The sequence below is a fragment of the Cryptomeria japonica genome, chromosome 11 (assembly GCF_030272615.1).
Source record: "Cryptomeria japonica chromosome 11, Sugi_1.0, whole genome shotgun sequence".
Classification (NCBI taxonomy): domain Eukaryota; kingdom Viridiplantae; phylum Streptophyta; class Pinopsida; order Cupressales; family Cupressaceae; genus Cryptomeria; species Cryptomeria japonica.
Genome location: NC_081415.1, coordinates 525,539,189 through 525,561,524, shown reverse-complemented (window position 1 = coordinate 525,561,524; position 22,336 = coordinate 525,539,189). Strand labels below are relative to the sequence as shown.

General features: G+C 38.4%; 1 protein-coding gene across 1 annotated transcript in view; it reads right to left on the bottom strand.

Annotated features, from left to right (window-relative positions):
- LOC131047098 (uncharacterized protein C594.04c) overlaps positions 1-17,287 on the bottom strand; it is a 60,702-nt gene extending 43,415 nt beyond the window's left edge. The window contains exons 1-2 of the mRNA XM_057980932.2: positions 16,908-17,287; positions 16,541-16,804 (exon numbers count right to left, since the gene is read on the bottom strand). Of these exons, the coding sequence (XP_057836915.2) occupies positions 16,541-16,804; positions 16,908-17,129 (486 nt within the window). The 5' untranslated portion in view covers positions 17,130-17,287. The remainder of the gene's footprint in view (positions 1-16,540; positions 16,805-16,907) is intronic.
- Positions 17,288-22,336: the final 5,049 nt, after the last annotated feature.

Here is a 22,336-nt window from a genome sequence, read left to right as displayed (position 1 = left end):
ATAATTAATGCTATGTTAAATGGGAATCTCATATATTGCAGTGTTCCACGGGCGTCGGGGTCGGGGGGACCAAGGGTCTAAATTTGGGGACGGCGGGGGGGACGGCGGCGGGGGGGTGGCGGGGTGGTGGTGCTCATATACTTATACATATACATATAGTACTTGAAAAACTAGTTTTGAAAAGATGTATAATAGTATAACAGTATAAGAATTAGATTTCAAATGAAACTATAGGAAATACCAAGATTACTTAGATTAGTGATACGTAACTAATTGGCATATTGTAATAGGCACTGGTTAAGTTACAAATATATCTATTTGCATACAATTCAGTAAGAAATATTACAGTGGAATTACATGTGTGTTATTATTAAATTCATAGACAACCAATAAGTTCACATTACATTTCCTGTGTAAACTGGGCAATTACATTTGTTACAGTCCATCCTAGTAGGGAATTTTACAGTGGTATCAGAGCTTTTGAATCCTACTAGCTTGTAGGGTATTGAAACTTCATGAAAACTTAATGCACAATTGAGTATGCACCAAGGAAATTATAATTTCCGAAATACTACTACAGCCCGTCAAAACAGATTTCCAAACTCTCCTTTAGCACAAAGTAGTTCATCTATTCCATTTGAAATTGAAGATAGCCACACAGAAACTGACGAGGAATTTATTTTCGAAACCAACATGGGAGACCCAAATAACAATAGGGACCTATTGGCTACATTGATCAGAAGTCAGCAAGATATGCAAGATAATGTTAATAGAATGACCAACTTGATGACCCAGTTTATGGCTAATAATATAAATCAGCACCAAAATAATGGGAGACAGAATAGTCAACATCAAAATAATGGGGGAAACAATGGAGGTAGAGATGAATAGTCAGTCAATAATCAGCCAGAAAGAACAGGAATAGCTAGACCATTTATGCCCACATTTACTGCTAGAAACCAACCACCTGAAAATGAACCCACAATAAGAGAAATACAGGAAGAAATACATCAGGATTGGTCAGGCTCTGGAGAAGAATTCAGATCAACAATGACATTTAGAGAATATTTAGATGTCAGAATGAAACATAGGCCGAGAGGACAGCGAGGAAACAACAGTGAATTGCAAAGGAAAATTGGAAAAATGTCCATTTCTTATTTTGATGGTTCAGGCAAAACAATTGCTCGGGCTTGGGTGCAAAAATTAGACACATACTTCCAATTAAACCCTATGATGGAAGAGGAGGCAATTAAATATGCTGCGTTACATCTTGACGGTGTAGCACACGAATGGTGGCATCATGGACAAATAACCTTGGGTCATAATTTGATAGGCACTTATGTTGAGTTCACTGAGAAACTTATTGATAGATTTGATTCTAAAGATCCTGAATTACATCTTAAGGATTTGACTCAGCTTAAGCAAACTAGAACTGTTGAACAATATATTTCTGAATTTGAAAAATTCGCTGTCGTAGTTACTGAAATTTCAGAAAGATGAAAGATTGTAATATTTATAGATGGATTGTCTGATTCCCTCAAAGGTTGGGTTAAGTCTTTAAAATCTCTGACCTTACAAACCGCTGTCAAAAGAGCAAGAGAATTAGAACCATCTTCAAAAGGGAAATTTTTTAACAAAGGACCACCTCCTAAACCCAAAAAAGACAAACAACCTTTCAACAAAGATAATTTCCCTAAAAACAAGTTAGATAAAGAGGAAAGGGAAGAGCTCAGAAGGAAAAAACTATGTTTCAGTTGTAGGGAAGCATGGCAACCTGGACATAGATGTTTAGGGAAGGGAAAAATTCATTATATTGAGGTCATGTCTGACAGTGAGGATGAAGAGAATGCTGATCCTAATATAGAACGAGCACCACAGAACAAAGAGTCAAAAACAGGTACCAAACAAGGAGAAGGAGTAATAGCATCCATGACAGGAACCCACATTATAATATTTTCAGAGTTAGAGGAGTTTTGAATGGACAACGTGTAATTGTTATGCATGCTCGATAGTGGTTCTACTCATAATTTTATAGATGCAGCACTTGTGGAAAGACGAGGTTTGCAAACTGAAAAACATGAGGGATTTGATGTCAGAGTAGTAGGTGGAACTAATTTATCTAGTACTCATAAAGTTCATAATTAAATATTACACTTAGCAATTACACTATTACTAATGATTTTTATGTGATTGATTTGGCTGACACTAATGTTGTCTTGGGCATACAGTGGATGGAAACATTAGATGAATATACACAGAGCTTTAAAAGAATGGAATTTTCTTTTAAAATTGATGATAAGAAGGTAGTCCTTCGTAGTATGTCTAAGAGTGGTCCCAGGATCGTCAGTGCTAAAGGAATGGAGGCTATTTTCAGACATGGAGATGTGGCATGGTTAGAACAATGTTTAATCTCCAACAAGGTATCAAGCTTTGAATCTAAATCTTATCAAGATGATTTGTTAACAATACTAGACTCACATTATTTGGTTTTTAGTGATATTCGTCCAGGAGTCCCACCTGATAAAGGTTTTGAACATACTATTGAATTAGAAGAAGGTGCTAAGCCAGTGATTACTACTCCTTATAGACACCCTAAAGCATTCAGGGATGAAATAGAAAAGGCAATTAAGGAGTTATTGGATATGGGGCATATCAGACCTAGTTCTAGTCCTTCTGCTTCATCTGTAGTGTTGGTCAAAAAGAAGGATGGAACTCTTTGTATGTGTATTGATTACAGAGCTCTTAACAAGAAAACAATCAAAAACAGGTATCCAATTCCTTGAATTGATGAATTGTTAGATGAATTGCATGGTGCTGTATACTTTTCTAAAATTGACTTGAGATCAGGGTATCATTAGATTAAGTTAAGAGAACAAGACATTCATAAAACTGCTTTCCATTGTCATTATGGTCATTATGAATTCTTGGTTATGCCGTTTGGTTTAACAAATGCTCCGGCAACATTTCAATCCTGTATGAATCATAATTTTAACAAACAGTTAAGGAAATTTTTGCTAGTATTCTTTGATGATATATTGATTTATAGCAAAACTTGGGAAGAACATTTGAACCATATTGATATAGTTCTTGGTATTATGGAATCACAATCACTGTATGCAAAGGCGTCTAAATGTGAATTTGGAAAGACTGAAATTTTGTATTTAGGGCATATGATCAGTGGAACAGGGGTACAGGTTCATCAAGAAAAGATAAGAGCCATTTTGGATTGGCCATCACCACGAAACCTTACAGAATTAAGGGGATTTTTTGGTTTATGCAGTTACTACAGGAGGTTTGTCAAAGGTTTTTCACAGCTTGGGGCACCCTTGACATATCTTACCAAAAAGGGGGCATTTTGATGGACTGAGGAAGCTCAACAGCTGTTTGAAAAACTTAAAGAGGTAATGAGTTCTTGTCCGGTACTTGCTCTTCCAGATTTTAATCAGCCTTTTGTGTTGGAATGTGATACTTCTGGGGATGGAATAGGGGCAGTTTTAATGCAAAACAAACATCCTATAGTTTATGAAAGCGGGAAACTTAATAAGCTTGAGAAATTGTATTCTATCTATGATAAAGAAATGTTGGCAATCATGCACGCACTGACAAAATTTAGGCAATATTTGGTTGGTAGCAGATTTGTAGTAGAAACTGACCATAACAATCTGAGGTATTTCTTGGGACAAAAAGATTTAAATGATAGGCAACAGAAGTAGATCAGTAAGATTCAAGCTTATGACTTTGAGATTGAATATGTAAAGGGAAAGAATAATGTTGTTGCAGATGCTTTATCTAGAAGACCTGAAATCAATGCAATATCTGTAGTAACAGCTGATTGGAAATCTTTATTGCTGGTAGAGTATTCAAAGAATTATTTTGCATGTGATTTGCTAGATGGTAATATACAAGATGATAAATATAAAGTTGTTAATGATATTATTTATTACAAGGACAGGATTTATTTAATTCCAGAATCAAAGTTGAAAGAGAAAATTCTCCAATCTATGCATGATATTCCTCTAGCAGGGCATCCTGGATACTTCAAAACATATCGTCAGGTAAGGGAAAGGTTCACTTGGAAAGGATTAAAAAACGATGTCCTACGTTATGTCAAAGAATGCACCACCTGCCAGCAAAATAAAGCAGAACAAACTTATCCTGCAGGGTTATTACAGCCACTACCTATACCAGATCAGAAATGGGAAAGTATATCAATGGATTTTATCACAGGTTTACCGAAATCCCAAGGTAAAGATTGTATTTTTGTTGTGGTTGATAGATTAACTAAATTTGCACACTTCTTTTCTATCACTACAGAATTTATAGCCGTTCAGATTGCAGAGTTATTCTTCAGAGAGGTTTTTCGTTTACATGGTTTACCAAAGACTATAATCAGCGATAGAGATAGCAGATTTTTGAGCATATTTTGGGGGGGAGCTTTTCAGATTGACAAGTACATAGTTGAATCATAGCACCAGCTATCATCCACAAACCGATGCTCATACAGAAATAGTGAATAAGTGGATCGAAGGTTATCTTCGTAACTATGTAGCCAGTCATCAAAAGGCTTGGGTTCATTGGTTATATTTGGGTGAATATTGTTATAATACTACCTTTCATATGTCAATTGGTATGTTTCCTTTCAAAGCATTATATGGCTATGATGTCCTCTCTTTTCTTGACCTTGCTTTTGAATAGAGCAATGTACCTAATACTCGTGATTGGCTTCAAGAAAGCCAAGACATTTTGTCAGCTCTTAAGGATAATTTGCAATGTGCTCAGAATCAACAGAAAATCTATGCAAATAAAAAGCCAGTTGAACGCCATTTTGAAGTGGGAGATTTGGTATTTCTCAAGTTGCAACCTTATCGGCAATCTTCTCTCAAACGTAGTGGGTCTGAAAAATTAAAACCTCGGTTTTATGGTCCCTATCAGGTAATCCGGAAGGTTGGTACAGTTGCCTATGAACTTGATTTACCAGTGGATAGTAAGATACACAATGTATTTCATGTGTCTTGTCTCAAGAAAGCTCTAGGACAGCAAGTGTCAGTGTCCAAAGATTTACCTCCTTTGAAAGATGAAGGGAAGCTCGAAATGATACCAGAAGTAATTTTGGAAACACGGGACAGGCAACTGCGGAACATAACTATCAGAGAATATCTCATCAAATGGAAAAATTTGCCTCAGGACGATGCCACCTGGGAAAATGAAAGAGTTTTGGAGTTGCTTGAGGGCAAGCAACACGAGGCAGGGGAGACTGTCATGTCCCCTAATAAATGAATAACGAAAGTATAAAAATATATTAATTATTTTATATAAATTACCCCATTCATTTATATAAATAATTAATATTTATAAGAATGTCTTTTAATTACATGTATTTGATTAACACCGTAATTAATTCTAACTATTATGGGATTCTCAACTAATTGATGATAATAAAAGGATGGGCAACACCCGAGATGCAGTGGGAGGAGTTTTTGATTAAAACAATTCAGGAAAGCATAAATCTGAGGCTGAATGTGTTAACACACATCCCAGTGATTTGGTAACCTTTCGTCAGTTTTTTGGGCTGGCCTATTGGTATACGAACTAAGAGAAATATTCATTGGTTTATTTCCGAGCGAATTCGCAGTGCATTCTGGTTTACACTTGAAGTGCGTGACAGTGTAATATTCCAACCACGGCATATATTAACGCCTTGGGGTCACGGGAGGCAACACGTCGCTGGGTCTTTTGCGTCTTCTGCAATTCCGAATACACTACAACGTCTACGCGGGTTCGGGTAACCCGATAGCTGGAACATCGAGGGTATTTCCATCTGCACATGGAAGGTGTTCAGCACTGTCAAAAGGAACACGATGGCTAGAATCGTCGTGCGGGAAAATGAACACTTCAGAATGAATGTCGAGGCAACTATAGACCGAGGAAATACCACGTTTAACGCAGAAGCACATACATCATATGCTTTGGGGTATTAGCGGCAGCCAAAACATGCAATCTTCATCAAATAGCCATTGCATTGCTAATATACTTCACAATAGACGTCTGAAGCACAGGTTTGGGCACAAACAGCCATCACATATTCAGGTGCATCATGAAATACCCTGTTGTATGATGAATAATTAATGCTATGTTAAATGGGAATCTCATATATTGTAATAGGCACTGGTTAAGTTACAAATATATCTATTTGCATACAATTCAGTAAGAAATCTTACAGTGGAATTACATGTGTGTTATTATTAAATTCATAGACAACTAGTAAGTTCATGTTACATTTCCTATGTAAACTGGGCAATTACATCTGTTACAGTCCATCCTAGTAGGGAATTTTACAAATGACTAGGTGGAATCCTACTGGGCAAGGTCTCACCATCAACCTGAACAATTTGACACAAGCTCAGTGCAATCTTCTAAGGATAATTCAAAGATATTCAAATTATTACCATCAAACATTGATTATCATCCAAGTTGATGGATAGACAACGAACGCATAACAATTTGAAGTTAGGGTCATATCATTCCAATTGACCACGCAAGGCACACTTACAATCAGCAAGAGGCTAGTGGTATGGACTAAACAAATTCCACACAAATGCATTCAACAAATTCTTCCATTCAATCTAATCAACATGAAAACAAATAAGAAGTAGAAACTATGTGACTTGTTGAAATAACACATTTCACCATAACTTCAATGAAAAGAGTATCTCATTTACAAGTCTTGACAACGATTCCTCCTTCTATTCTAATTTAACTTCTAACTTCTAATCTATCTATTCTTCTATTAACTTCCTATTGTCTATCCTCTTCCATTCACTATTAACCTTTACAAATGATAGATTTGAGTCTTTTATAATGCTCTCAACACAATTCAATGGCTCAGATCAATTTGAGATCAATGGCCGAGATTTTACAATGAAAACCCTAATTAGGGTTTGTTATAACAAACTCAATTCGACCAATGAAAAAATTACTTTCAGTGAATGTAGACCAATAGATATCGAGGGTAGGTACATTAGAGTTTGTGCATCCATGGGTGAGCTTGGTTCATTGAATCAAGACGCGTTGATGTGGACCTCTTTGATTTTTGGAGTAGCGATTGGGATGCCACCTTAATCCTGCACTTGTAAACTTGATCAGATTCTTCATCTTGAAAGAGTGTTGAGCAATATCTCTTGATACTCAACATTATCCAGTTTGCTCTGTGTAAGGATGACGAGAAGCGGACTTTGATTAACTCTTCTGAAACTATCTGCTCCCTCGATCATGTTCGATGTAGGCCTTGTGATGATTTTGATTGATTCTTCCTTGTTCTTGATATACTTGATGAAGGGCGCACCTGGTTGAATGTAGCTCTTCAATATTCTGACTTTGATTCTTGGATTCCCAGAGGGAATTCAAGATTGTCAAACATTCTTCCATCATGTGGGTTATCTTTCTTTATGTACAACGGCCTTGAGGTAGTTGAATGATCTTTCTTTACAGTCTGTGATATTCTCATGCTATCATGATGTGGTGAGAGCCTTCGAATACCTTGAAATCTTTTCTTCTTTGATGTTTGTTGATGAAGTTCTTTTAAGGCATTTTTCTTGCATCTTGAACTTGATGTTGAAATTATCTCCTTGAGATACTTGCTCCGATCCTCCTCCAACCTGGTCTCTCTGATTTCTTTCCTTACGTCCTGCAAAACAAACAATTGAGCATCAAACACACATGATTTATAACCTTTTCATACTCCCATTTTGACTTGATCTCTCACTCTGATTTTGTGATTTTTCACTAAATCTGATCAAGCGGAAGCTAATATAATTCAATGAGCTTGTTGTAGTTGAAGGGAGTTTGCTGCATAGAAGATGAATTTGCTGCTTATATGATGAATCTGGGCTACTTAATGGTGAAATTCGCTCCCCTTGATGACTGGATCTGCACCTTCAATGTCTAAATTCACTTTAATGCTGATTGATTTTGCTCTTGCATTGATAAAATTTGCTCAATATGCTGATAAAATTCGCTGCCTTGTTGCTGACCTGCTGAAATTCGCATTTGTGCTGCCTCAATTTGCTTATGATGCTGATAAATTCGCTGCCTTGTTGAAGAAATTCGCTGTCTTGCTGGTCAAATTCGTCTATTTGCCAGGCAAATTCAGGTCTGCTCTCAAATTCGCACTTGTAGAGAAGAATATGTTTGAATTGATGGTTGAAATGAATGTTTTGACCCTTCCTTTATAGGTGCCTTAGGGTAAAAGAGATGTCTTTTCCCATAAGGCCGACTTGTCTTAAATTAGATAAAAATTGAAATTGCTTTTCAAATAGGGCCGACTTGTTACAATTTCCACTTCTCCTTTTGCAATTAAAATTTTGAATCTGTTTTGGCACCAAAATGCTTTGAATTTGAGGAATTCGCTCAAAATAGGGAGCCCAATCTTGGAGCAAGGTACATGATTTCACCAATTTCGCTCTTGACCTTGGACAAGGTAACCGATTTGGGTAAACTTCGCTCCATTTGGTGGCCAAGGTACATAACTTCAAGGAGAAATTCGTTCTAATTTATGAGTGAGGTACATGTCCTTTGATGAAAATTCGCTCCAATTAATGAGTAAGGTACATGTCCTTAGCAAGGTATGGGGGTTTCGTGTTCTTAGCAAGGTACGGGGGTCTATGTCCTTAGCAAGGTACGAGGTTTCATGTCCTTAGCAAGGTACAGGTGTCTATGTCCTTAGCAAGGTATGAGGTTTCATAGAAAATTCGCTCAAATTAATGAGTAAGGTACATGAACTTGGAGAAATTCGCTCCAATTTTGGAGCAAGGTACATGACCTTAGGGAAGACTCTCCATTCAATCCTTTTCACCTGGCTTTGCTTCATTAGTTCAAACCTCACGATTTTGCCTTCCTAGTGTGTGGATATGTCAAATGAGCTTTAGGAAAGGCCTTAGAGAGAGAATTTGACTAAGTACATGAAGTTTTCTTTTGCTCCCTTGTAGGAGCAAATACATCTTCCTTTGCTCATCCTTTGAAAAAATGCCTCCAGTATACGTGGTACTCTTTAGAGTAATTCTCAGGCTGTCATCCACAAATGCCTCCAGTATACGTGGTACTCTTTAGAGTTATTCTCAGGCTGTACTCCACATAGCCTCCATATATCGTCTCTACTCTTTAGAGGTATTCTCAGGCTGTCCTCCACATAGCCGGACTCTCTCTACTTCAAGGCAAGGTCCAACAACAAGTCATGGTCCTGCTGTTCCAACAAGTCATGGTGATCCTGGGTTGGTCGCCGTCTCAGGAATGAAATGACTATACTTGTATGCGATCCACTCATGCAGCTGCAATACTGAGATATTTATTTATCAACAATGAGCGCGTAAGGCAACGGGTGCGGAAAATAGTACGTCACACCTTTAAAAAGGGCTTCAACACCCCTATGACTTGACCTTTTACAAAAGGGATTAAGCTGCCCCTCTGACTTGACTGGAATTGGCTCTCTAGAAAATCCCTTATAACTAGGAAAGGTTCCAGGCTCAACCTCCCCGGAAATAAGGTCCCAATAGCCGGTACCCCTCTATCTGGTCATGACCATCATCTCATGCTCATGCCAATAGAGGGCTAAACAAATCCCAGGGTATGGCAACGGGAGGGATCTATAATAGTGGGATCCTGAGAACCGCACTTCGATTGGATAATGGGCCAGTTGAAGTGCATTCATACAGTTTTGCTAATAAGGGAGGGTACGTAGTCCGGGATCGGATATATGGCTAAGGGGAGGGTTGCTTTTTCTTGCACCACTCCTTACCTGTTGATGATCCTCCTTACCCTTTTTTCCTGGTGACCATTTTCGCCAAAATTCCTTCTTGGGGATATTTATCAGCAGGCTCCCCAAGAAGGAATTGAGGTGAGGCTAAAAAGGGACCCTTTTCGATTATATTATACTCCAGACAGGTAGGGAGGGTACGTAGTTTGGCTAAGGGATGGTACGCTCATCAAAAAGGTGGAAACGAGCCAATTGAGTTTTATGGGGGGGGCTGTGTCGCCTTTAGTAACTAAATCGGTTTAGGCGCGCTTCGCCTCCATTCTACTATACCATACTATCAAGATGAATAGTCCAAGATGACGTAACCTAGATTTAATTAAGATGGAGGGATTACTCTACTCTACTCCCACCTCGGGGTTGAATAGCGGTGGAACTCCCGGGAATCTCGATTTCGATTTCTTTGTCAGGCCTCCATTCCGGTTCGTCAAGTAAGGCAAAAAGCCCTGGTCGATCCCGGTTTTCCCATCGAACCCCCGGCCGGGCCTCTACGGCTTCTCGGGTTGCCGCCTCTCTAAGACGACGGACAACCTGTTCTCGCACTTCAGCTGGATCCGCACCGTAGAGCGCTTCCCACCGTTCTTGGAGAATCCTAAACATCCCTTCATATGCTCCTGTGGGTACTTCCGATGGCATTGGTTCTGGGGGAAGAGTACCATATAATGCCTCCCGGATAGCCTCTACGTAAGCAGCGGTGGCTGCCCGTCGCTCGCGCTCATCCTCCGCATATGTTTTTAATACTTGTATGCGATCGCTGTGTTCGAGAGGGGGTGCAGGCTGTTGGTTGGTAATGGCCTGCTCTGGCTGTTGGTTGCCAATGGCCTGCTCTGCCTGGTGGTTGCCAATGGCCCGCTGCTCAGGCTGGTTGGTGCCAATTGCAGGTGCATCATTTTCCTCCTCGTCTTCCCCAAAAGAATCATCAATTGGTCCCTCTGAATCAAATAAATGTAATAAAATAGAACCTATCGCGATGAGAAGGCTGGCAACCCAGTTGCAGGCCTGTTCAATCAGTTGGTATAGGAAGGAGGACTTTATAGTGGAGAACAGTGAGGGTTCTGGTGAGTTCGTGAGGCCTTCACCCCCTGCGGGGGTGGAAGGCGGGCTGACATCTCCTATTATAAAGGGCCACCCCGAGCCGATAAAGAATTCCACTATAAGTCCAAGCACGATCCCGACAAACATGACTATACCTAGAAACTTAACTATCCTGATAAAAGCCTCCCGATTATGCTCTAGCCCTAATTTGGTTACCATTTGAAAATTCCTTCTCTCGATTCTTCCGTTCTCCGATTCTCATATGATTCAACGACTATAGTGCCGTTGTAGGTGGTAGAGGTCAACGCGAAGCTACTAGCGAAGCTACTATAAAATACGACTAGTCCGGGAAGAGGCTAAAAGTTCAGGCAATGTCAAATCCAGTCAAGCCATAGCGGGTAGCTAGGCCTTGTACAAGGTGCGACGTACTGGAACCGCCGTCCTGACCTCAGCGAGGATGCCGACAGTGGCCTCCAGGGAAAATACCAATAAACCCAGAGGATGCCGACAGTGCCCTCAAGCAATGAGGAGTCCTCGAGATGATAACCGAAGAGTTCATCGTGAGGACAGCCTGATAAATACCCTAAAGAGTACCACGTATACTGGAGGCATTTTTTATTTTGCCTATTCAACCTGCAACTGACCTTCCTTACCTACTACGCTCAAATTGACATCACTCAACCTCTTTCCAATCTAAGGAGGGAGAAATGAGTCTACAATTGCCTAGCCATATGAGAAAGTGCACCTCTTCAAATGAAAGGCTTAGCAAACGGCCCTACAACTTCTAACAGCTAAGCTAAGACAACTAATCCTCGAAAGCAAAAAGTGGGGGTCCCCATTTGCAATGGGGCGATGTGTGAGAACGTCACAACAAGACCCCAGTAAGTGGTGCTACCCTCAACCTAATTTTGGCGAGCTGGAGAACCCACATCGGACTCCTAGAACTAGACCCTCTAGTTCTATCTCTCCCTTGGTTTTCACTAGAGCTGGAAAGAGGAAGATGTAGTCTTCTCTTTAGTTTGTTCATTGTTGTTTTTCACATTTGGACATATCATTATATGTAATTTTGTAAACATTTATAAACTTATGCTGCTATATACATTTTAAACTCAGATACCGGTTCTCCCCTATTTTGGCTGGGTCCTGGTCCTGGTCCGTGCCCGGTCCTGGTCCCAGCCTGGTTCGCTCTGGGTCCCACCCGGGTCCTGCCCAGCCGCCTGGGCATGGCAGGACCCACAGGGAACCCAGCCGCCTGGGCAGGACCCGAGTGGGACCCAGGGCGAACCCAGGAGGACTCGGGTGAACCCAAGCCCGTGGGTTCCCAAAAACGGGGCCCACGGGTTAGCAAGCAATTAAAAACAATAAAAAAACAATTTTTTTAATCTTATTTTTACATCTAAACCCTAATCCGCCCCTCTATGATGCATTTCATGCATCAAAACATGCATTCAACCTATTCTACTTTCATTTTTGAAGATTTTTTCTCTACAATCAGGCTTCTTAGTTTTTGTATTTTTCTTCGAAGGTGACGACTACGAAGGTGTGAGACACGCATCAAAGGCATAGGAATCACTGGAGAAGAAAGATTTAGCCATTAAAGGTAAGTGAATCTGAATTTTTTTCAAGTTTTCAAGAATTTTTCCAAGTTTTTTTCAAATTTTTAAATTTTTTTAAAAAGTTTTTTAAAGTTTTTTTAATTTTTTTTAAAGAAGTCTTGTATATTTTTTTACACTTTGTATGCATAGTATGGGGTTATAATACCAAAATTTTAATAATTTTTTTCAATAATGTTGTGCGTTCTCTTTTCATTTTAGGTGCACTATTCATATAATCATACATAATGGCTGGAACTGGAAGTGCAAGTGCAAGCTCTAGTTCAGTTGCAAATGTCCGAAATGAAAATACCCCCTTTAAAATTGATCAAGATTCACCACTTTGGCATTATACAACAATGATCAAGCCAGTGTCTGGTGGTGGGGGTTTTGTTTGGCAATGCAACCATTGTGGCACTGAGTATACCAGCTCATACTTTCGAGTGAAAGGCCACCTTTGTTTCATCCCTGGGCGTGGAATAAAATTTTGTAAGGGATCAGATGGCAAGGGGCTGTCAAAAGCTCTAGTTTTGGGATATATTAGAGAACAAGAGGAAGCTGATAGGAGAAGTAGCAAAGCAAAGACTGATCATCCTCTTGTCCATCCAAGCTCAATGTCTAAGAGGCCTTCTAGTAGCATTGGCTCCACAAGACCAGCTGGTTCACATCCTTTCATGCAAAACCCACCAGTTGATGCAGTAGAGAATCAGAATGTTGTGGCTTCACGGAAAAGAGGCCCATTGGATTTTGCCTTCAAAAATGAACTGAGAGAGATTGCAGATTCCAAAATTGGACGTTGCCTTTATGGCAATGGGCTTCCTTTCAACCTTGTTAGATCACCTTACTTTCGGGACATGGTGCATACTCTTTGCAATACACCTTCTGATTATGTTTGTCCAGGGTATGAAAAGGTGAGAACCACCTTATTGGCAAAGGAGAAAGCATCCATAGAGTCACAGTTGAAGGTCATCAAAGATACATGGCAGGAAACAGGTGTGACCATTGTTTCTGATGGATGGAAAGATTGTAAAAATAGGCCATTGATCAATATTATAGCAGTGTGTCCTAAAGGGGCAATGTTTTTGAAAGCAGTGGATTGTGAGGGGCAAGTGAAAGATGCAAGTTTCATTGCCAATATCTTGATAGAATGCATTGACATGGTGGGGCCTCAAAATGTTGTCCAAGTTGTAACTGACAATGCTAAAAATTGTAGGGCAGCAGGGACTATAGTGGAGGCTACATATGGTCACATCTTTTGGACACCATGCGCAGTACACTCACTCAATTTAATCATGCAAAAGCTTGGCACACAAATTGATTGGGTGAAAAAACTATATGCGGAGGGCGAGGAGATTCAAATGTTTGTGACTAATCATCATATGTCACAAGCCATTTTTAGGACCTTCTCCAAGTTGGAGTTGTTGAAGGTAATTTATAATTACTAATTTTAAATTTTATTTTTTAATTTTTTAGTTTTAAATTTGTATTTTTTATAGACTTGCATTTGATATATGTTGTGTATTTTGTTATGTCATGTTAGGTTGCTGAAACACGATTTGCATCTCACACGCTCGTCTTAAGACGACTTCTGAAGGTGCGAGGCGCCTTGAGTTCTATGGTCATCAACAGCTTGTGAAGTGTATGGAAGCAGTCCCACACAGAAAGAGCTCTAAAAGTAAGAGCATTGATCCTTAGTGAGAAATGATGGGATGATGTGGAATATGTTTTGAATTTCACTGAGCCCATCATGAGCATGATCAGGTATGCTGATACTGATCGCCCATGTTTGGGCGAGATTTATGATGGCATGGATTGCATGGTGGAAAAAATAAAAGAAGTAATAAATAGAAAAGAAAATGACCCAAAAGAAACATTTTTCAAAGTTGTGCAGAAAATTGTTGTTGACCGTTGGAACAAGATGACCACCCCCTTACATCTCTTAGCATTTGCTTTGACGCCAAAATTTTATAGTGCAGAGATGCTTGCAACACCAAGGAGGGTGCCACCATATAGAGATGCAGAGGTTGCTTCTGGCTATAGGGCTGCCTTTAAAAAGATATATCAAGATGAGGAGACAAGAAATATTGTCATGAGGGAGTTTGGCCAATTTGTATCTGCAAAAAATCATGATGTTGTAGCTCTTAATGCTAGATATGGGATGGATGCTGATGAGTGGTGGTATGTACATGGTCAAGGCTCCATTTACTTGCAGCCTCTTGCAATTAAACTTAACTCCCAAGTATGTATCTTTTTATTTTTTATTTGAATTTATAAATTTCTAATTATGTTTTAACTTTTAACAGGTTGCAAGTTCTTCTTCAGCTGAGCGGAATTGGAGTACATACTCCTTCATCCACTCAGTCAAACGTAATCGTTTGGGTGCAAAGAAAGCTGAGGATTTGGTCTACGTACACTCCAACCTTCGTTTGTTGTCACATAAGGACCCTGAATATAGTAAGGGTGTAACAAGGAATTGGGATCTAGCCCCTGAGTGTGCTGATTTAGATGCTACAGTTGCACAACTTTGCCAAGTCTCTATAGACGAGGCAGTTATGGAATTTGAGAGAGACATAGCTAGTGGGAGTGGCATTCCATTTGATATTGGTTCAATTGATGCTGAATTTGAACCACTTGATGACCGTGGGCTTGGGTTGGATGCTTCAGATGAAGATGAATATGGAATTTAAATCCCATAGATGGCTTGGAATTTGAATGTTTAACTTTATACTTTATTGTGTCATGACATTTTCACATTTTGAAACTTGAAACTTGAATATTATCTTTTTTGCAAATTATGAATATGATATTACATTTATGATTTATGATATATCAATATCAGAATATTTATTGGCATTGGCAATTATGGATTTATGATTTATGATTTATCTGTTATCATTTATGTATCATTGTATGGGAAAGTTACATTGTATGTTTGATGTTTCATATTTGTATGTTTGAACTGTGAACATATATAATTTTGATGTTTGAAGTTTGAACATATATATATATATATTAAAAAAAATTAAAATATATATATATATATATATATGTACGGACGAACCCGTACCCGTACCCAAAATTTTTTTTTTTTGGGCGAATCCGCGAATCCATACCCGAATCCGAACCCGAATCCAAACCAGAACCGGTAACTTAGATTTTAAAGTGTGAAACTAGGAGTATGAATGATAAAATTTCAAATATTGAGTGTTTGTAGATCATATGACATGTGTAATGTTTCAATTATGGCTCTTATGTTCTCTAAATGCATTAATTTCTTTATGTTTTCTTGTAAAACTACAAAAAAAATTTGCCGAGTCCGAGTCAGAGTCCGAGTCCAATTTTTTGGTTTGCCGAGTCCATGGCGAGTCCAAGTTTTAAAACTGACAGAAACAATTCACACAGTTCAGTTCAGGGCAATGCTTTTGATATCAGTCCTGCCAGCTGCAGTTGTGCATATCCAAGATTCTGACAGATGGCAAGAAAATAGGCGGAAAAAGTGTGAGTGATGCTCATTCTCCTGAAATTAATGTTACAGTTCGGAGACTTGGAAATGAGGATTCAATTGCAGTCGCACATGGTTCTCATAGGTTTCCATCAGTGCCTCGAATCCTGAAATCAGTATCAATGTTCAATCTGCTGCTAACAACTCTGTAAATGACTTGGAGGGGTAACATGCTAATTCTTCCGTTCATTCAGGTTTTAATTTTAAATTAGGCACAGGGGCCTCTTCTAGGGTACTGTCTAAAAGCTTTTTATTTTTTGCTCGCCAGATCTCTCTAATGGCTTTATTGATTGAGAAGTTGTATAATCTATTGGACTGGTATTATGCAGGTAGAAACTGCGCTGGTACAATAGTTCAACTTTGTGTTATATGTGATAATTTTTTAGACTTTTTAGTATCCCTGAACTGGACTTAGTATTCGTCTAAGATTGATAGCCAATATACACAGAATAAAAATGAAAACCAATTATATCCAGGTCCAATAGTTGAACGATCTGTTTCACAGTAATACAAGCAGTGGAACAGCTGGATGTTGATAAAAGTTCCAAACTAATAAATGGTTGCGAGTACAATATGGGAAGCATCAAGAAAATAGGGAAATTGCACCTGCTGAGATACATATACAGCAAAGAAGGACATCCACCACCAGTTGTTGGGATACTTCTTTCGCATGTCAGCAAATCTCCAATCCTCTCTTGCGCCCCATTGCCATTCCTCTCTTCTGAAATAGTTATGTGTAAGACGAATGCTCCACACCCATGTCAGAATAATCACAATCCTTGATCTCCATAGATTTGTTTGAGAGTACGGATGGGAAGAATAATAGTGAGCCATCATCACGGGCAATACAGTCCAGTACAAGTCTATCAACTGCAATTCCAATTGTGATTTATTTAAAATAAATTAAACCATTCTCAAACTGCAAAATAAAATACTGGGATGAACTGAAGAATGATCGGAGAGAAGGTAGTACCCAAGTGTTGTTTTGCAGTAAGCTGATGACCCAAAAAAGTACATTCACGTTGAAGAAAAATAACGCATTTACAAGAGCAATGGGATGAGCCGAACACCATCTCCAGATCTCCGAAGTAGAAGGCTCGTAAAGTTTTAGGAATACAATGTAAAACAAAATAGAAGGCCAGGGAACAATGAAAGCCAATGCAGCGTTTCTCACACTACCCATCTCCCTTCTCATTCAATTGAAGTGTTAAATGTGAACTGTAAATTACGAACACTACCCATCTCCCTTCTCATTCAATTGAAGGGTTAAATGTGAACTTTATATTACAATCTACTTCGTCAAGAACTCCGTTCACATCGTTTTCCGCCCCATTTTCCCGAAGAGATGGATATACTATTATCTTACAATTTTAAAATTAGGAACCACAATAGCCATTTCCATGTAGCACAACGGAAGGAGTAGGTAAGGGGTACAAAATGGCAAAGCCTTTAGGCGAGTCTCCTACCTTCTCCTTAAGGCTACATGTGCATTTCTTGCATGTTTCCCTATCATAGGAAGTTAAACATTGAAGAGACTTATAGGTCTATTAGTATCAAACTTAGTAGATTTTAGTGAACATCAAATCTTGATGATCATTATATTTGATGATGTAATCAAATAGAACTAAACAATCGTCATTAACATTAAGAAGGTAAAATTTAGAAAATATTAAACATGAAAATACTATTTTTTATTAATTTTCAAATCATTTTATTGTTACAAAGGAAAAAAAACTTTAATTTAATCACCATCTAAAAATTTCCTAATTTGGCAGATTTTTACAAAATCTGAAATTTGTCATTTTAGGTAATTTTCAAAACTATTCGAAAAATCACCAAAACTTCCAAGAATCTAAAAAACATAAGTACGACACAAAATGTCAACTTTCTAAATCTATAACAATTACCAACTCGAAAGAAACTGAAAAATGAACTTTTTAAAAACTCAAAAAAATCACTAAAAGCCTATTTTGAGGCTTCAGACGAAGGAATCCGGCCCTATAAAGTTGATCTAACCGAGGTTTAACCCAACTAGGTTCAATCAACAATCCAAACAACTCCTCACAATACACCTCCATGTCAAATCTTAGGCCAAATGGACAACCAAGTCAAAAGTTATGATCATTGAAAGTCCCTACATCATTATCCTCTAATTGAAAAGAATGCAGCTCCTACAATTTCTTGTCCTCAAACTGCTACCACTGAGATTGATCCAGCTTCTTCCATTTCCACTTTGTAATCCATGTGCTCTCAGTTGGTGCTAAGCCTTCCCATTGTACCAAATATCTATGGTATTCTCCTTGTCGAGTATGAATAGTCTTCTTATCTAAAATCTGTGCAATCTTTTCCCTTTTTCGGCTTGGAATTGATCACTGCCAATCCACTGCTTCATCACTGGAACTATCGTGATCATCACCATGAAAGGCATACAAATCAAAAACATTAAACATAGGAGAAATATCTAGAGCAGCTAGTAAATCTACCTCATAAGCATTATCATTGATCTTCTTGAGAACCCTGCAAGAACCAACTTTCTTATACTTCAACTTGTGGTATGTTCCTATGGGGAACCTCTCCCTACACAAATAAACCATCACCAGATCACCGTCACTAAATACTTGATGCCGTCTACTAATATTTGATAGAGCCTTGTATCAACCATTACTTGCCTCCAACTTCTACCTCACTTTTGTCTGCAATTGATGAAGGTGTTTTGCAAAAGCCTCTCCATCATCATTGATTCTTTCCCCAAGTGGTAGTTACACTAAATCTAAAACATCCATAGGATTCTTTCCTTAAACAATTTAAAATGGTGATTTACCTGTTGATCTATTTACATAACTATTGTAAGCAAATTTTGCTTGAGGTAATATCAAATCCCATTGTTTGGGCTTTTCTCTAGCTATGCACCTTAACAGGTTTCCCAGACTTTGGTTGACAACCTCCGTTTGCCTGTCTATTTGATGGTGATAGGCATCACTGAACTATAACTTATTCCCCATCTTCTTCCATAAAGATCTCCAAAAGTGACTCAAGAACTTGGTATCCCAATCAAAGGTAATCGTCTTCAAGACACCATGTAATCTAACAATTTGTGAAAAAAATAACTCTGACACCCTTGGAACATCATTGGTTTTCTTGCAAGCAAGGAAATGAGCCATCTTAGAGAACTGATCAACAACAATAAAAATTGAATCATTACCTCTATGTGTGTGTGGCAGTCCCAAAACAAAGTCCATACTCAAATCCGTTCGTGGTTTTGTAGGTAGTGGTAATGGCATGTACAACCCTATATTTTGTGAGTGTCCTTTAGCCACTTGACAAATCTTACATTGTGCCACATACCTGGTTATGTCTCTTTTCATCTTTGGCCAATAACACTTGTCTTTATTATGGTTATTATTTTATCCTTTCCAAAGTGTCTAGCCAAGCCACTGCTATGAAATCCTCTTATAATATTTTCTCTCATAGAACCACCTAGAATACACAATTGTTTTCCTTTGAAGAGATAACCATCTTGCATAAAATAGTCACCTTGGATGTGATCCATGTTGCCAACAATTTGGTTTCTTAATTGTTCTACAATCTCCCAAAAATCATCATCAGATTCATACAAGTTCTTGATTGCATTAAAGCCAACTACCTCATTTTTCATGGTGGTCTCTAAGAGTACAACACGCCTACTCAAGGCATCTACAACTTGGTTTTGTTTCCCTTACTTATGTTTCAAAACAAAGGTGTAGCCTTGCAAAAAGGAGACCCATTTGCCATGCCTACTATTCAACTTCTTTTATGTGTTTAGGTACTTTAATGCAATATGATTTGTAAACAACACAAACTCCTTGGGCAAGAGATAATGCCTCTAATGTCTCAAAGCTTGTACAAATGCATAGAATTCGACATCATAAGTTGAATAATTTCTCATCACATCATTTAACTTTTCACTAAAAAGGCTATGGTTTTACTTGCTTGATTAAGTACAACTCCAATGCCCACATGCGAGGTATCGCATTCTACTTCAAATACTTTGTCAAAATTGGGTAAGGCTAATATAGGAGCTTATGTAACCTTCTTCTTGAGATACTTGAAACTTTCATTAGCTTCTGTAGTCCACATAAATTCTCTCCCTTTGGTGCAATCTATGATAGGTGCTACAATACTACTAAAATTTTGAATAAACTTTCGGTAGAAGGTGACCAACCCATGGAAACTTATTACCTTTGTTATGCTACATGGATTAGGCCACTCCAAAATCGCTCTAACCTTTTTTTGCATCCATTTTGACACCATCTACAGAGATGACAAAACCCAAAAATACCAAACTATCTTGCATGAACCTCCACTTCTTCAAGTTTGCATAGAGCTTCTCTATCCTCAACACCTCCAATATGATCCTCAAGTGTTGCAGGTGCTCCTCCTTACTTTTACTGAAAATCAAAATATCATCAAAGTAAACCACTACAAACTTTCCAATGTAAGATCACAACACAATATTCATTAACCTCATGAAGGTACTAGGTGCATTAGATAATCTGAATGACATCACCATCCACTCATACAATCCATCTCTAGTCTTGAAGGCTATTTTCCATTCGTCTCCTTCTTAAATTCAAATTTTGTGGTAGCCACTTTGTAGAACAATTTTGCTAAAATATTTAGCTCCTGCAAGCACATCCATCATGTCATCTAGATGAGGTATAGGGAACCGATATTTGATGGTAATTTTATTGATGGCCCTGCTATCTATGCACATCCTCCATATACCATCTTTTTTTGGAGTTAACAATACTGGCACAACACAGACTTATGCTCTCCCTCATGACACCTTTCTTTATAAGTTTTGTTACTTGCTTATTAACCTCAACATGTTGTGTAGGACTCATCTTGTAAGCTACCTGATTAGGTACAGATGCCCTTGGAATTAGATCAATATGATGTTGAATGTCCCTTTTTGGTGGTAACCCATCAAGTAACTCTTTTGTTATAACATCAACAAACTCTTCTAGTACTTTTGTTGCTTTTGTACATGTATTGTTACTTCTTCATCGGCTCTACTTTGGGACAATAATGCATAACAAAACCTTGTTACCTTCATCTCTTTAATAAACTCTTTTGCAGTCAACATACTCTCAGCCTTTCATTCATCCTTGAGAGGTAGCAATGTTACTTTAGAACCATCCTTCTAGAAAATCCATGTATTTTTCTGCCCATCATACATAATTTTTTTGTCATATTACCATGGTCTTCCCAATAACATGTGGCATGCATGCATTGGAATGACATTGCACCATATTTCATCTTTATAAGTCTTCCCAATTGAAAACTTGATTAAGCATATCTTATCAACTATGACTTCATTCCCCTTCTTAAACCATGCAATATAGTAAGGATGGGGATGTTTTTCACAATTTAAGTTCAACTTTTCTACCATTTCCATGGAAACCATATTTTCACGAGTACCACTATCAACAATAACTTGGCATACCTTTCCTCATGAGGTGCATTTGGTTTGAAATATATTTGTTTGAAGCCACAAGTCTCCACTATCACTTTTCTGGATTTGATCCCTTTTAGGAATCATCATTTCTCTTCTCATCATGAGATTCTCTCCAACATCTGGTGGAGCTTGAGATTTAGCCCCTTCTTCTTCCTCAGCTTGGGCTAGGTTCAATCTAGGTTTCTCTCTTGGTTTCTGCTCTTGCATGTTATAGTTTGAGCATTTGAATGCCCTATGACCCTCTTCTCCACATCTAAAGCAAACAAAGGGCTTGCATTGGGTTTCCTGTCCTCTACCACTATTGTATCCTCGACCCCTCTGAAATCCTCTTCCCCTCTATTGATTTGATTGATTTTGGCGAGTATCTTCTTGTTTCTCTGTTCCTTGGGAGGATTCTTTCAGATTGTAATTAGAACCACCATGTCATGGAGATGATATACCCGTCCTTGTTCCTCTATCCCTTTGATAATATTGTCAGTTTTGTTTTTCTTCTGCCTTTAAGGCAAGTTGATATGCCTCTTCCATACTACTAACCCTATGCGTGCTCAATTCATCCTGGATTGAAAACTTTAAACCATTAACATACCTTGAAGCTATTTGTTCATTAGTTTCTTGTGCTTCACAAGAATGTAGAATTTGTAGAATTTGCTTGTATCATCTTCTACAGTAGACAAATTTTGTTTTAGGTTCTGAAATCTTCGAAAAAGGGTTTGTGCATAGTCTACTAGCAGAAACTTCTCTTTCATTTTCTTCTCCATCTTCTCCCAAGTTCTTATCTTCTCCTTTCCTTTTTGAATTATCTCTTTCTACAAATGATCCCACTAGATCATTGCATGTCCCTTTACCTTGGTGGATGCGAACTTCACTTTCTTTTCTTCTATCATAGGTTTCCATTCAAAGGATTC